Source organism: Epinephelus fuscoguttatus, linkage group LG3 (assembly GCF_011397635.1).
Source record: "Epinephelus fuscoguttatus linkage group LG3, E.fuscoguttatus.final_Chr_v1".
NCBI classification, from domain to species: domain Eukaryota; kingdom Metazoa; phylum Chordata; class Actinopteri; order Perciformes; family Serranidae; genus Epinephelus; species Epinephelus fuscoguttatus.
In genome coordinates, this window is record NC_064754.1 from 38,630,368 (window position 1) to 38,645,098 (window position 14,731).

At 38.6% G+C, this 14,731-nt stretch overlaps 1 protein-coding gene across 2 annotated transcripts; it reads left to right on the top strand.

Moving 5' to 3' along the window:
- Positions 1 to 849: 849 nt before the first annotated feature.
- On the top strand, positions 850 to 10,286 carry pane1 (proliferation associated nuclear element). 2 transcript variants are annotated; one of them, XM_049572595.1, is made up of 6 exons: positions 850 to 1,013; positions 2,478 to 2,554; positions 3,118 to 3,216; positions 3,645 to 3,724; positions 3,961 to 4,052; positions 8,929 to 10,286. In XM_049572595.1, the coding sequence occupies exons 1-6, from the start codon at positions 957 to 959 to the stop codon at positions 9,076 to 9,078; spliced, it is 555 nt and encodes a 184-aa protein (XP_049428552.1). In that variant the 5' UTR covers positions 850 to 956; the 3' UTR covers positions 9,079 to 10,286. The 2 variants fall into 2 exon arrangements, with proteins under 2 accessions (XP_049428552.1, XP_049428553.1); XM_049572596.1 differs by having other exon boundaries at positions 950 to 1,013; positions 3,050 to 3,216.
- Positions 10,287 to 14,731: the final 4,445 nt, after the last annotated feature.

Consider the following 14,731-nt stretch of genomic DNA (forward strand, 5'->3'; position numbering starts at 1 on the left):
TAAAATCTTTTTGATCCCATTATTTAACACGGGTACAAAAATATACTTAAATATATGTTGAAATGGTTTGTGTGAAAAATAATCCAGATAAGACTCAATTGAGCTCACTGTAGGATCAAAGTTCGGGACGATTTGTTCACCTACCAGGGTACTGGTGGAAGAAAGATTCAGATCTTTTATTTAAGTCAAAGTAGCAATACCACGGAGTATAAATACTTCATGCAAAAGTCCTGCGTTCAAGACTTTAAAATACTAACACATTAGTACTCATGCAGAATGACCTGTTTAATATTTATTTATTACCCTATTGGATTAAAATGATTGATGCTAAAGGAGGAGATAAGTTTAATTCCTTTATGTACTGATGCATGGCTTAATTCATAAACATACACCATAATGCATAGTTGATTATATTTTGCATTAATAATATTAGATTTTGCAATAATAATAATGAATCTGCAAAGTAGCTAATAACTAAAGCTGTCCAAAAAATGCAGTGAATTGAAAGTGCAATACTTGCCTCCAAAATGTAGTGGAGTGTAAGTATAAAATTACATTAAATTAAAAATGTACAGTTCAAAGTACCTAAAAACTGTACATAAGTACAGTTGCTGCTGTGACTCCTTTGTAGCTGAATATTCCCTGTCGAGGGAAAAACCAGCTGCATTCAAATCCTGAGGTAATTTGACATCATTTACATATATCACCAGGAGTACGGTGTACCTGTGATCCATCATTAGGAGTGAGCTGCAGAACACCCAGCAGCCTGTAGGTGGCAGAAAACAACTATCTACCTATGGGAAACGTCGTGACGTCACTGGCGAAAGCATCATAACGTCAGACGTACGTTCGGAAAAGAAGCGCGAGTAAGCAGCAGACCCCTGAAATGACCTGAAGCTGGATTTATTTAGGAAATTTATGGCCTTTTGGACTGTTTAAAGGGTTAATATATCAATATGTCGGTGTTGAAGCCGTTTAGTAAGCTGCCTGGTTTGAAGACAGCGAACATCTTGGTGAGTCTGAGTTTCGTTAAAGCTGTAACGTTAATGTTAACTGTTGACAGCTACAGAGACAAACCGCTGTGTTTTAGGGTCTGTCGCGTCGACTCCTTGAAAACAAAGCAGGGGATAGGAAGGTGAGACTGTTTTAGCTGCTCTCAGGATGAGCTAACAGGAGAATTAAAGTGTTTTAAAGAGAGGTAAGCTAGCTCAGTTGTCAGAGAGGACTTGTCCCTATTGTAATGGTCATTTACTGTTTTCATTTACTGCTTGGTTGTCTGTTCTGGATAGACACTTTGCTCCCCAGACCCTCTTTCAGCTAAACAAAGCACATATCTAATACTTGTAATCCTATCTGACTTAGGTATAAACCCAAGTTTAAAACACTTTATTTCACATGAAGCTCGCCGTCACATAGCACCTCAAATGTAATAAACACATCAAAACAAAACCATTCAAACTTGTGCTCAATTAAAGGTATGGAAGTATTACACTAATTGCACTTAAAATCTAAAGAATACATTTTTAAAAGTTGTGTACTCCAGAGCATTAAATTACTGATGCGTTAATGTATGTGCAACATTTTAATGTTGTACCTGATCTGAGTGACATTTAGCAACTTTCCTGTTTTAATACACCTGTATTTATTGAATATGTATGCTGTCAGATAAGTCAAAAATAATTTCTCACTGAAATATAGTGACGTAGAAGAATGTTGCACACAGTGTAATAAAGGACCAGCATCTACCTGAGTACATTCAGGCTGCTGTGTTACTTTTCACCACATGTTCAAGTAAACATTAGAAAAATTGATACGGATTTCATAGTCTATTTTACTTATTTATTCTTATTTATATGTATTTATTGTGGATAGTGTCGTCTGTGTTGTGTGTTTTTATGCCTCTGTCAAAGACAAATTTTCATTTTATGTAAAGTTTGATGGACATTAAAGAAGTCTAAGTCTACAACATAATGTCACAATATTTTTGTTTGACAGTACGGTCTCGATACACTGCACCAAGTATATATATATATTTTTTATTATAGAATATTTATATTACAAACACAAATTAAATTGTTGTTAGTCTACAAGACTGATAAAATCAGTGTATTTTTCAGTCCACTAGAAACAATCTGCTGCAATAAAAATGATTTGCTGTGAGACGAAAAGGCTGAAATTGTATCTAATAAGATGAAACAGATGCTGAAAGAGTTTTGAATTGGAATACATCACAACTTATGTTATCACAATTCTCAGCATATTGCAGCATGTTTAAAATCACAGTAATATTGTGACAATATTGTATTGTGGGGCGCCTGGTGATGCCCACCCCTGACATTAAGCCATGTGTTTAAATGCATCTTGAAGTTAAGAGTATTCATTTGTGCTTCTTTTTGTTTTCTTTTTAAACGGTAGTGTGTTGTAGTGCTGAGTGTTACCATCCAATTTTGTGCTGACTCAGAGTGTTTTTCCTCCAGCTGGTGGAGAGCGAGGAGCAGTTTCAGCAGAGTTTAGCAGACGCTCTAGTGGAGGAGACTGCTGTCACTGTGAATGTGTGAGTACTGCTTCGTCCTTAGTAACTGCTGAGGTCAGCTTTCTGTTACAAGAAATGGTCGTTAAACACACAACTAGAAACACCATCTGCTATTCTGGTATTGAACTGGACTTGTATGGTATTTATTTGGTATATGTTAAAACACTGCAACTGAACCAGTTTATTTACTAACAATTTAGGGTTGAGCTTCAAACTGTTATGCTGTCTTCATTGTATATGAGAGGTATTGTAATTACCAGTTATGGATAGAAAAATAATGTTGTCATGAGATCATTATTACAACTGGAGCATTGAGATTTTTCTGAAAGCTCCGATATCCAACGTGGCACTAAATAATAGGGCTTGATAATACATAGTGTCATATTGCCAATAAATACATAGTATTTTTAACCCTCATACGACGGTATTTAAGTTGTCTGATGACATGAACACATGCAAGTTGTAAACATGGGAATCTTTTCCATTTGTACCACCCATCCTGTGTGACATGAACAGAGAATGACCACCCCTGTTTGCTACATATCAGTGACAGTGACCATAATCAGCCTATTGGTACCCATCAGGAGACTAGCTAAGAGTCTGCCTCTGCCCATGAAGAATGATGAGAGCCGTCCAAGGATAGACCTGGTGGTGTTTATCATCAACCTGGCCTCAGAGCTCAGGTAACTTTCACATCCTCACATATTTTTATTTTAATCTCCTCACCTGAACACACACAGGTAAAATATCTACCCTTGTAGATTTAGTTTGCCTGAACGAAACTCAATTAATCCCATTTGCATGTTGTCCTTAAACAAGTTTCTCAATAAGAGATGTATTTTTTACACCAAAACCTATGTTTTTCTCTTAAACTACACATATCAGTGTCAAACTGAAGCCCATCTTTTATTTGATTATTAGAGAAAATTGGAACTCAATAGCATGACATCACTGTTCTGTTAAATAGGACTATCCAGCTGTGTCTATTTTTGTATTTTACATAGTGTAAGTAACAATTAATGTGTTCTCCAAATGTTAATTACAAGATTAATTACAGAAATTAATATTAATTAATTGTAACTGTGACATGTATTATTTTGTTTTGTCACAGTTTCCAGTCAGCAGAAGCTTCCCTGAAATATTTAGACCCTGGATATTTCCTTGGAAAAGTCTGCTTCATGGTCACTAATGGTATGCTTAAGTTCTTAAAGTATTTGTTTGCTGCCTGCAGCTTCTTGAATCACATGAAGGAGCAGAGGGGATGAAATGGAGCATCAGTTCCCTAAGATGGATATTTTTTCACTATTTATATATTGTACCTCATCTCTCCCTATATTGTTGGAAATTGACTAATTTTTAGCTGAGCCTTTGTGTGTGTGTGTGTGTGTGTGTCACCTGCTGCCCTCTTGTGAATCTGTCTCTTTTAGCTCGTAATGCTTCAGTCCCCACAGAGCACATGGACGCTGTCAGAAAACTGGCTGCATCCTTGCACTGCCCCTTGCTGTTTGCAGAGGATCAGGTTTGTATCAACTTTTGTCACAAACATTGCAGAAGTTCAGAGACATATGTATGTGTAACATTAGGGCAAGACATAGAGTGTTGCTATTGATGGCTAAAGTGGAAACAAGGCATCAGCAGGTCTTGAAAAGTCGTAAAAAATGTTGGCTTTGGTTTTCTCAACAAAAAGGCCTTAAAAAGTATCAAGAAGTGGTAAATTTGATTTACAAATATCTTTAATATTTTCTCTTGTTTGCCAGGGGCAGTAATATTATGTATTACAGCTGCAACTAAGGATTATTTTCATTATAGATTCATCTGTAGATTATTTTCTCAATTTATCATTTTTTCAAGATTCAAGACTTTTATTTGTCCCGCAGCTGCAATAAAAAACAGCAAGGGCTAGACACACAAGATGAAAACCATACGTACACAACCACAAATAATAAATTAGAATTACTGCCTCGCAGTTGTAGCCATGACAGTTGGTAGTGCTTGAATTATGGATGTGTCTGCAAAGGAGCTACATATTCTAAAACATGGATGCTTCACACATCCTCAACTCGACACCACAGAAGATCTGTACAATCAGCACAGTTTCAAGAGGGACACCCAAGATTAGTGTCACCAATTAAGTATCTGACAAAAGGTCTCCCCTTCTGTTCCTGAGATATGGTGTTGAATAATGACCAGATGTCACAGTGAAGCTGATCTTTGACCTTTTGGATATAAAATGTCATTACGTCATCATTTTATTCTAGTAGACATTTGTGTGAAATTTCGTCATAATTAGTTATGGGGGGAAAAAAACATGTTTTGTGAGGTCCCAGCGACCTTGACCTTTGAATACCAAAATGTAGATAGTTTGTCATTGAGTCCAAGTCAACAGTTGTGCTAAATTTGAAGAAATTCCCTCAAGGCCTTCCTGAGGTATCGTGTTCATGAGAATGGGATGGGTGGACGGACAGGTAACTCGAAAAACATCATGCCTCTGGTCACAACTGTCGCTGGCAATATTTTCCCTAAAGTGCAGATCAGCAGAAGTGGTTAGTGAGGGGCTCTAACCATCTGTGGACTGAGGATTTCAAATAGTATTACTTGTGCTAGAATTGGATACCATACAAATATACTGTAACTAATAAACACATTTCATGAACAGCCTGATCTGTAAAGAACACAGCAGGTCTTTTTACAGAGGACGTTTTGACATGTTACAGGAGGACAACAGGTCTTGGTATTGTTCATGCTTTAGGGGACAGCTGAATAAAGTAGAAATTGTTTATGTTATTAGTAACACCTCTGCTTTTCTTCTATTATGTCAAGTCAAAAGTTCTCTCAGCAGCAAATGTGCACACTAAACTCTGTTCAGTTTTTGACAGTTTGACATGAAGCAGAGTATTTTTATCAACGCAGTCATCTTTTTCAATATTAACTTTTAACAGTCATCTAATGGACAGGCTGGTAGTTTTACTGAATGTTCATTTTTTGTGTGCAATTCATCAATTAAAGACTCTGCACGTACACAGTAGACCCGCACAGGTGAGTTTTTTGTTTTGTTTTTTTTATTTTAGCTAATAAGATCTCTTCTCTTGAATGCGAGTGTTTACAGTCTGTACTGTATTTACAAGTCCTTCATTGACATGATGGAATTTACAGCATGGCTCCACTTATCTTCACCAAAAACAGGTCTGATCAGTCAGATTGAAAATACCTGTGTGGGTGTGCAGGGCCCTGAGACTACACCATGCTCTGGCATCATGTAGAAAATAGTAAGAATTTGTCAAATATCTTCTTTTGTCAAAGCAACAGTCTAAAACCCTTTGATATATCCTTTACACGAAAGATAACATTAGAGAAGCTGACTCAGCACATTTTTTGGCATTTTTATGCCTCCACACTGGCAACAGCTGCAGCCGGAGGCATTATGTTTTTGGGTTGTCCACACGTACATCCCATTCTTTTGAACAGGATATTTCAAGAAGGCTTTGAGGGAATTTCTTCAAATTTGGCACAAACATCCACTCAGACTTGACACTTGACACGAACTGATTAGAATTTTTGTGGTTAAAGGTCACTGTGATTTCACGAAACATGTTTTTGGACATAACTCAAGAATTGATGCGATAATTATCACAAATTTCACACAAATGTCTAACAGGATAAAACAATGAAGTAATGACCTATTTTATCCCAAAGGTCAACTTCACTGTGATATCATAATGTTCTGCAAAAACACTTTTTCTGGTCATTATTTAGTGTCAAATCGCAGGAAGAGGATAAGGGACGTTTAGTCAGATACTTACTTGGTGACACTCACCTTGGTGGAGGCATTCAGCTGCGAGGCAGTAATTCTAGTTTTATTATTTGTGTTGGTGTATGGGTGGTTTTTATGTTGTGTGTCTAGCCCTTGTTGTGTTTTATTGCTACTGTGTGTCACGACCTGCCTCTAAAGCTGAGACAAAAAGGCAAGGGAACGCAGGATAAATGCCAATAATAATTAATTTATTTAAACTAAAGTTAAATCATTTAACATAAGTTGAAGCAGTGGGGTGTGGATGTCAGTGAAATCAGTAGTGAAGGTGTAGTGAGTTGAGAGTGTTGGATGCCTGAAAAGAAAACCAAAGAATCAGCAACAAAGGATGATGGCAAGAGAGAGACTGCCAGCCAGGCCAGGCAGCAACATAGAATGTGGAAGCACCGGGCCCAGGTCATTCCAACTACCATGATGACCTCGCCCACATACCTGCAACTGACAGAGAGGGAAAAAGATAAGCAGAAGCAAAACAACATAAGACAGACCAGGGGCCGTCACACCCCCCTCCATAAGAACGGGGTCCTGAAGGGAACCCTGGTAACAAAATACCATAATACCTAACCCAAATGGAAAAATAAGCCCACAACAATTTATCATTTACCTCTAAAAATCACTGGGCTAACAACCCCCTAAAAAAACTATATACACCACCGACCGTATTCTCACGAACACCAACCATCAGATGTGGAACTGGCCTGCTCCGATGGTCCAACATCCCCTGCCCCAAGCTCCCACCCCCGCAACCGGTGCACCTGGGAAGCAATTTAAGAAGTGTGAGAATGCAAGAGGAGAACCAAGGAGAGGCACAAAAGATCACACAGGTCAGCTAATACATTTCAGTTATTAAACTTGGGGAGTCCTGGATGATGCGTCCCCTACCACGTTGTCAGACCCCTTCACATAGCGGATGTCAAGGCAGTATGACTGTAAAAACAGCGACCACCTGATTAGTCTTTGATTTGGACATTGCAGTGAATTAAGAAAAGTGAGAGGGTTGTGGTCAGTGAAAACGACAAGAGGGGTACTGCTGCCACCAACATAAACATCAAAGTGTTTCAATGCCAAGATTAAAGCCAACGCTTCCTTCTCAATAACTGAATAATTAAGTTGATGGGGTTTCAACTTTTTTGAAAAGAAGCTGACCGGTTTGTCAATGCCAAGCTCATCCACCTGCATGAGGATGGCACCTTCACCTACATGGCTGGCATCCACATACAGCTTGAATGGTCTATCAAAACACGGGGCAGCTAAGACAGAGGCGGAACAAAGGAGTGTTTTGACTTGCTCAGATGACTTTTGGCAGACTGGGGACCAGGCAAATGCTGTCTTCCCTTTCAATAAATCAGTGAGTGGTGCCACAACTGTTGAAAAGTTCCGACAAAAACTCCTATAATAACCGACAAGGCCAAGAAAACGCATCAACTCTTTCTTTGTTGTTGGTACTGGATAGTGCTGGACAGCCTGCACTTTGGCACCTATGAGACGCACCTGGCCCTGCCCCACCACCCGGCTGAGGTAGGTCACGGTCGCCTTTGCAAACTGAAATGAACAGCTCCTGGACACGTTCCAGGTGAGACTCCCAAGTGTCAGAATACACAACCACGTCATCTAAGTATAATGTGCACCCCTGCATGTCACCAAGGACGCGGTTAATAAGACGCTGGAACGTGGCCGGTGCACTCCAAAGCCCAAATGGCATCACAGTATAGGAATAGAGACCAGTCGGTGTTATAAAGGCGGCTATTTCACACGCTGGGATAAGGGGACCTGCCAATATCCTTTTAGGAGGTCCAATATACTGACAAACGTCGCCGCACTCACCTGGTTGATACAGTCATCATTCTGAGGAGAGGAAAGGAATCAGGCTTCATGACATTATTGACTTTCCGAAAGTCAGAACAAAAGTGTGGTGTGTTATCTGACTTTGAAACAAGCAAGCATGGAGACGACCAGCTGGAAGAACAGGGCTCCGCAGTCCCATTTTCCAGCATATATTTTACCTCTGCATCCAAAAACTTTAGTTTCTCTACATTTACATGATAAAATCTCTGTTTAATTGGCCTGGCATCACCAACGTCAATATCGTGCTCAGTTAAATGGGTGCGACTTGACGTATCACAAAACAAAGACAGGAAACTCTGAACCAACTGAATCAACTCCACCCTGTGTGACTCAAAAACAAAAGGTCTTGAATCTTGAAAAAATGATTAATTGAGAAAAGAAATCTACAGATTAATCAGTTTAACTGGTTGTGGAGTCATATAACTACAAGGCAGTAATTCAAATTTGCTAAAAAAAAATTTACTGAAACTATTATAGGATTATCAAAATAGTTGTTGATTAATTTATCATGAAATGGTATGTATGATCATGGAACTGGTTAAAGGGTATTAAAATTATGTGGCATTTGAAAGGTCATTAATTGAACTTGGTGAACCGCAGAAACCCTGAGGAAAATATTTGTGCATGTAGATTTGCAGCCGAGTGTGTCTCTGTGCTGCTGTTGACAATGAACCACCAGATGTCTCTATAGTGTGTCTTTCTGTTTCTTTAAAAGCAGCCTTGTGATGTTCTTTCCCTCCAGACACCAGACGGTGTGACCAATGCTGCAGACAGGCTGCTGACCATCCTGAAGGTGGCAGCCGGCCTTGTTCCCATGGCTACCGCTCTCTACCTGTCCAACCTGACTCGCTGCACCGTGCCCCCAGACATCGACCAGCCAAGCTTCGATTAGTTCCTGTGGACCTTTTCTCATCCAGTCTAACTTTTTCATGCATATATTTATTTGTAGTCGTCCATTGTGACTGGACTCTTAAAACTGATAACACATTAGCATGTTATTTCCTCCATTCATTTGACATTACATTTTTCTGCTTTGGTTTTGAGCTGCTGTAGTTTGTGTCTTCTCTCTGCAGTAATGGTTTTTATTTTCCCTAAAGTGCAGATCAGCAGAAGCGGTTAGTGAGGGGCTCTAACCATCTGTGGACTGAGGATTTCAAATAGTATTACTTGTGCTAGAACTGGATACCATACAAATATATTGTAACTAATAAACACGTTTCATGAACAGTTCTTTTGCCTGATCTGTAAAGAACACAGCAGGTCTTTTTACAGAGGACATTTTGACATGTTACAGGAGGACAACAGGTCTTGGTATTGTTCATGCTTTAGGGGACAGCTGAATAAAGTAGAAATTGTTTATGTTATTAGTAACACCTCTGCTTTTCTTCTATTATGTCAAGTCAAAAGTTCTCTCAGCAGCAAATGTGCACACTAAACTCTGTTCAGTTTTTGACAGTTTGACATGAGTATTTTTATCAACGCAGTCATCTTTTTTAATATTAACTTTTAGCAGTCATCTAATGGACAGGCTGGTAGTTTTACTGAATGTTCATTTTTTGTGTGCAATTCATCAATTAAAGACTCTGTACGTACACAGTACACCTGCACAGGTGAGGTTTTTTGTATTTTAGCTGATAACATCTCTTGAATGTGTGAGAGTTTACAGTCTGTACTGTATTTACAAGTCCTTCACTGACATGATATAATTTACAGCATGGCTCCACTTATCTTCACCAAAAACAGGTCTGATCAGTCAGATTGAAAATACCTGTGTGGGTGTGCAGGGCCCTGAGACTACACCATGCTCTGGCATCATAAGTATCAGTCTGCTGGCTGTATATCAGGGCCAATAAAAACATGCTGCTGCACAGCTTCATATTATTTCTGTATTGTACATTGTTTGTAATTATACGGAACAGTATGCTTTCTGTTTTTGTGTGTACTTGCACTTGTGTGTGTACTTGCATGTTTTCATGGTTCACTGACATTTGAATTATATTGGATGCTTTTACAGTAAAACTGGGAGTGTCAGTACTGGCAATTCAAGATGTCTACAATTAATAAAAGCAAGACTGATCATCTGTCTTGGTTATACTGGAATCCTGAATTGAAGAAAATTTTATTTATGGATTTTTAAATATATAATGTACTCTTGGGTGAATTAATGGATGTGAGAAAACATTCTACAGGCTGCTTCTGATCCAGCTGTAGTTTATTGTCATGTACATTAAAAAGTACTGTGTACATTCAGTGTAATGAAATATTTTATGCCCTGGCTCTCTCTCAGCATTTAAAACCTATAACTAATACAATAAATAAAATACATACTCTGAGAATGAAACAATAGCAGCATATAATAAACATAATTAAGAAATAATCCACAGCATCTGCAGTCTTTAGGTGCTCCTATCCAGTAGTCTGACCACATGGGGGTAGAAGTATGTCTGAGGCAGGAGGGCCGAGCTCTGATGCTCTGCAGATGCTTCCGTGAGGGAAGATAAAGAGGAAGGGCTGTGTGCTGGATAACTAGTGTCCAATGAAAACACTAAATTTTGTTTAATATAAATAATTTGGTCCCACGTAATGAGACTTCACATCAACGGTAGTGAGGGTTGTTTATGTGGAATTTTTCATGCATTTACCATATTGTACAAGAATATCTTGTTAAAATAGTAGTGATGATGATGATCCCATACCATCCCTTAGACCCACCCATTTAAAAGAAACAATGCCCTGTTTTTCACAGATTAGACCTCAGTCATCTGTCCTGTTGAACATCCGCAAATGTTTTGACCTCTGTTCTGTCAACAGTTGGTCTGATCTCGGAGTAGCTGATCAGTAGCAATGTGCCTGGTGTCACGTCTGCATGCATGCACCAATGCATTCGCACACAAATACAAATGCTATTAATAGTTGGGTTATCAAGGCAATTATGCATCATACAGCCAAACATTGTTATGGTATCAAGTCAGAAACTGGAAGGAGTCCATGGGATGTAAAGGTCAATGATAACTCAAATACCAACACTTTCACTACACATATACACTAAGTCATCATAAATGCACTGAACAGAAGTTTAAACACAACACTTTTGTTTAGGTTTGAGATAGATTTATTGACTTTTAAGACTTTTTGTGTACTCAAAATACTTTTTTCCCTCAAATTTTGGTCTCAGATTTGTTAAAAATCCAAGTCAGTGAGCACCTCTCCTTTTCCAAGATAATCCATCCACCTCATAGGATAAAGATGCTTATTAAACAGGTGTTACTAAACAGGTGTGCCTTGTGCTGGTCACAATAAAAGACCACTCTAATATGTGCAGGATCACACATCACAATGCCACGGATGTTGCAAGTTTTGAGGGAGTGTGCCATTGGCATGCTGACTGCAGGAATGTCCACCAGAGCTGATGGTTGAGAGGAATATATCTGTTGTGTGCATGAAAAGTCTTAAATCTTTAACTTTCACCTGTGAAAAATGGGAGCAAAAACAAAGGCGCTGCATTTAAGTTTTGCTCAGTGTAGTAATACTCGATCAGACAACCAAAAGAAAAGCTGTCATTTTGCAGGAATTTGTTCATAAACTAAAATATTGCACAAATATGAGGGTGCCCGAACAATGCATGCATGTCCAAACTAATTGATGAGTTGTCAGGGTAATTCAGTACAAAACAAAAATGCCAACCTCATGGTGCTAAAGAAGAAGTTTGGACATCACCAAAGTATTCATCCTCTGGGGTTTGTCATGGCAATTCATCCAACAGATACTTTAGTCTGGTACAAAGTGGCGGAGTGACAGTCCAACATTTCCATCCATACAGGCCATGCTGCTAGCTTTCCTCTCTTAAGTGTCATCATAATGGAGTATCTGTCTATATATCTGTAAATTGTGATGGGTAATTTTTGCCATTGTCTGACATTTTATAGCCCAAATGTTCATGTTGAAAAATGACTCGATGACATGAGGTCAGTTCGCAGCCTTCAGCGGGTATTTATTGTAAACACAGCTTACAACTTCACACACCGCAACAATTAGACAGCAGTTCACCAAACATTTTTATACTCCTCAGACAAACATAATACCTAACTTTCCGTGTGTGTGTATGGTGTGTGTGATTTCCTGCCGTTTCCAGCACTTGTGTTGTTTTACCTTAATACTTGGCATTCTGCCACAGCTCGCTCTGCCTAATATCACACAGTGTTTACTATAGATAACTTTGCCCTTATCACATTGCCCCATCCAAGGTTGTTCAAACTAAGCAAACATGATTTGCTTAATGACTGTCTAACATTTCTTGGCCTTCTCGCCCCCACATTCAATTGTTTAATTGTCAAATTATCTTTTGTTGTTGTAGCCCAAATCATGTGTAACTTTAGTCTTTGTAGCCTGGTTCCGTCCGATTCAGGCTCATTATCTCACCTTCAATAGTCAAAGGGTTTCCACATAAACCTGAGTGGTGATGAGATGCAAGGCTGTAGCCAGCACTGGGGGAGAACCACTCCCAGGATTGGAGATGTGTGCCCCCCAGTATTCTGTGACAAGAGGTTGCAAGTAGGCACTGCTTTGTTTTCAGGGTTTACAAGTATAGATTAACCTCACAGTGAATGGACTGTAATATCAACAAAATAATGAGAGGTTTAATTAATGGTCCAGTGTGTAGGATTTGAGGGGGGATACATTGGTAGAAATGGAATAAAATAATTATGTTTTCTTTAGTGTATAATCACCTGAAAAACAGAATCATTAAGTTTCCATCACCTTAGAACAGAGCTGTTTATATAGACATAGGGAGCGGGTCCTCATTTTTTAAATGTTAAATATTTTAAATGTGTTTTAAATTGCTTTATACAGTATTTTTACTGGTTAAGATCACCTGGTCTGTTTGTTTTGGAGAGAAGGAGACCTCTGTGGATAATTTGGCAAAAGATCTGGATCAGAAAAAAAAAAGAGAGCACAAATTAAAGGGGAACTAAGCCCAATTTCAAAATGCATACATACTGATTTCATGGTCCAGGGAGAACAACTCTCTCTTAAGTCCAAAAACAAGAGTGCTAGAACTCAAATTTACGATGTCATCAATTATAAAGTTTGGAGCCACTCCATAGACAATAAATTGGGAAAGATGTTCTAGATGATACTGAGAGCACCCAGGGGAATGTTCTGGGTATACGGATACATTGTCTGATTTAGAACTGAGAACATAACAATAGAATAAATGTCATTCGGGTATTAAAAAGAAAACAAACATTCTGTGGGTTCACAAAATCAGACTCTTTCTCTCTGCCTATGAAGTAGCTCCAGACTTTATACTAGGGATGTACGATGTTGGATTTTTTGCCGATGTCTGATATGCAGATATTTAACTCATTTGACAGATGCCAACACCAGTGAATCCACTTTTTTCCCCAACTAATTTTAGCAATTGTCATGTTTCTTCTGTTGTGGAATTAACATCTTGTTATGTACGCATACTCTTATCGTGATGGCCCACCCTCAGATGGAGACATGAAATACATTACTTTTCAATATATGTAATATTCATTCATTGTGCAGAATAAGAAAAAGCATGTTGGCTGATTTTGCTCATTTTAAAGCCGATATTGCCCGATACCAATGACATGCCGATATTATCGCGCATCCCGACTTTATACCCTCTGACATCACAAGTTTGAGACTTGCTTCTCTGTTGTCTGGCTTTGGCAGAGAGTAACTCATGTTGACAATAATGATTGAACTTTCCTCGGCCATGGAAATAACATGTTGGAATTCTTATTTAGGATTTGTTTACATTTAAGTTGTCAGAGAAAATAAGTGAACACACATCAACAGGTGCTGGGCTAGCAGCCCGTCTGTGGCGTTCCAAACAGCATTGTAAAAACACTGATTTGTAACATAAAACTACTTCATTCAGTGTTTTTACTGGTTTAAACCACCTGGTCTGTTTGTTGTAGATCGAAGGAGACCTCTTGGGATAATTTTAGCCCCGTTAAAAACCTCCTGAACAATGAAAACTGAAGGAAGTCTCACTGGGAGTTCACACTTGGCACATGGGAGAAGTTTCACCTAATCTGTTTCTTAAAGCCAGGACACGTGCAGCAGCAGGGGTCACATCCACACCAAACCACATGACTAAGAACTGAAAGATAATACTTAAAGTAAGTGTCTTTTGTGATACTGCCAGACACTTGATGATAAGAGTTTTAAACTTGGCCTGATTCCTATCTGGACTGTCAGAGGCTGGCCTGGCTTTCAGGGTGAGTTCTCACCAAGGAATCTTTTCTCTAATACTTTATTATTTATAGTATTGATTAGTTCAACAGAACTGATTTATAACTATTACCCTTAGCATCGATGGTGGTGAATACTACAACAGTGGGGTTAGTTCTCAGATCTTCCTTAACAACAAAGTGCATCTAACATTTTTAATTTCCAATCAAGGTTTCTAAGAGGAAAACATTATCTAAAGAAAACAAAGAAAATGGACAGAAATTAGACAAGTTAAGAAAAAAGAAAAAGGGGATATGTATTTTCTATGTTTTTAGATA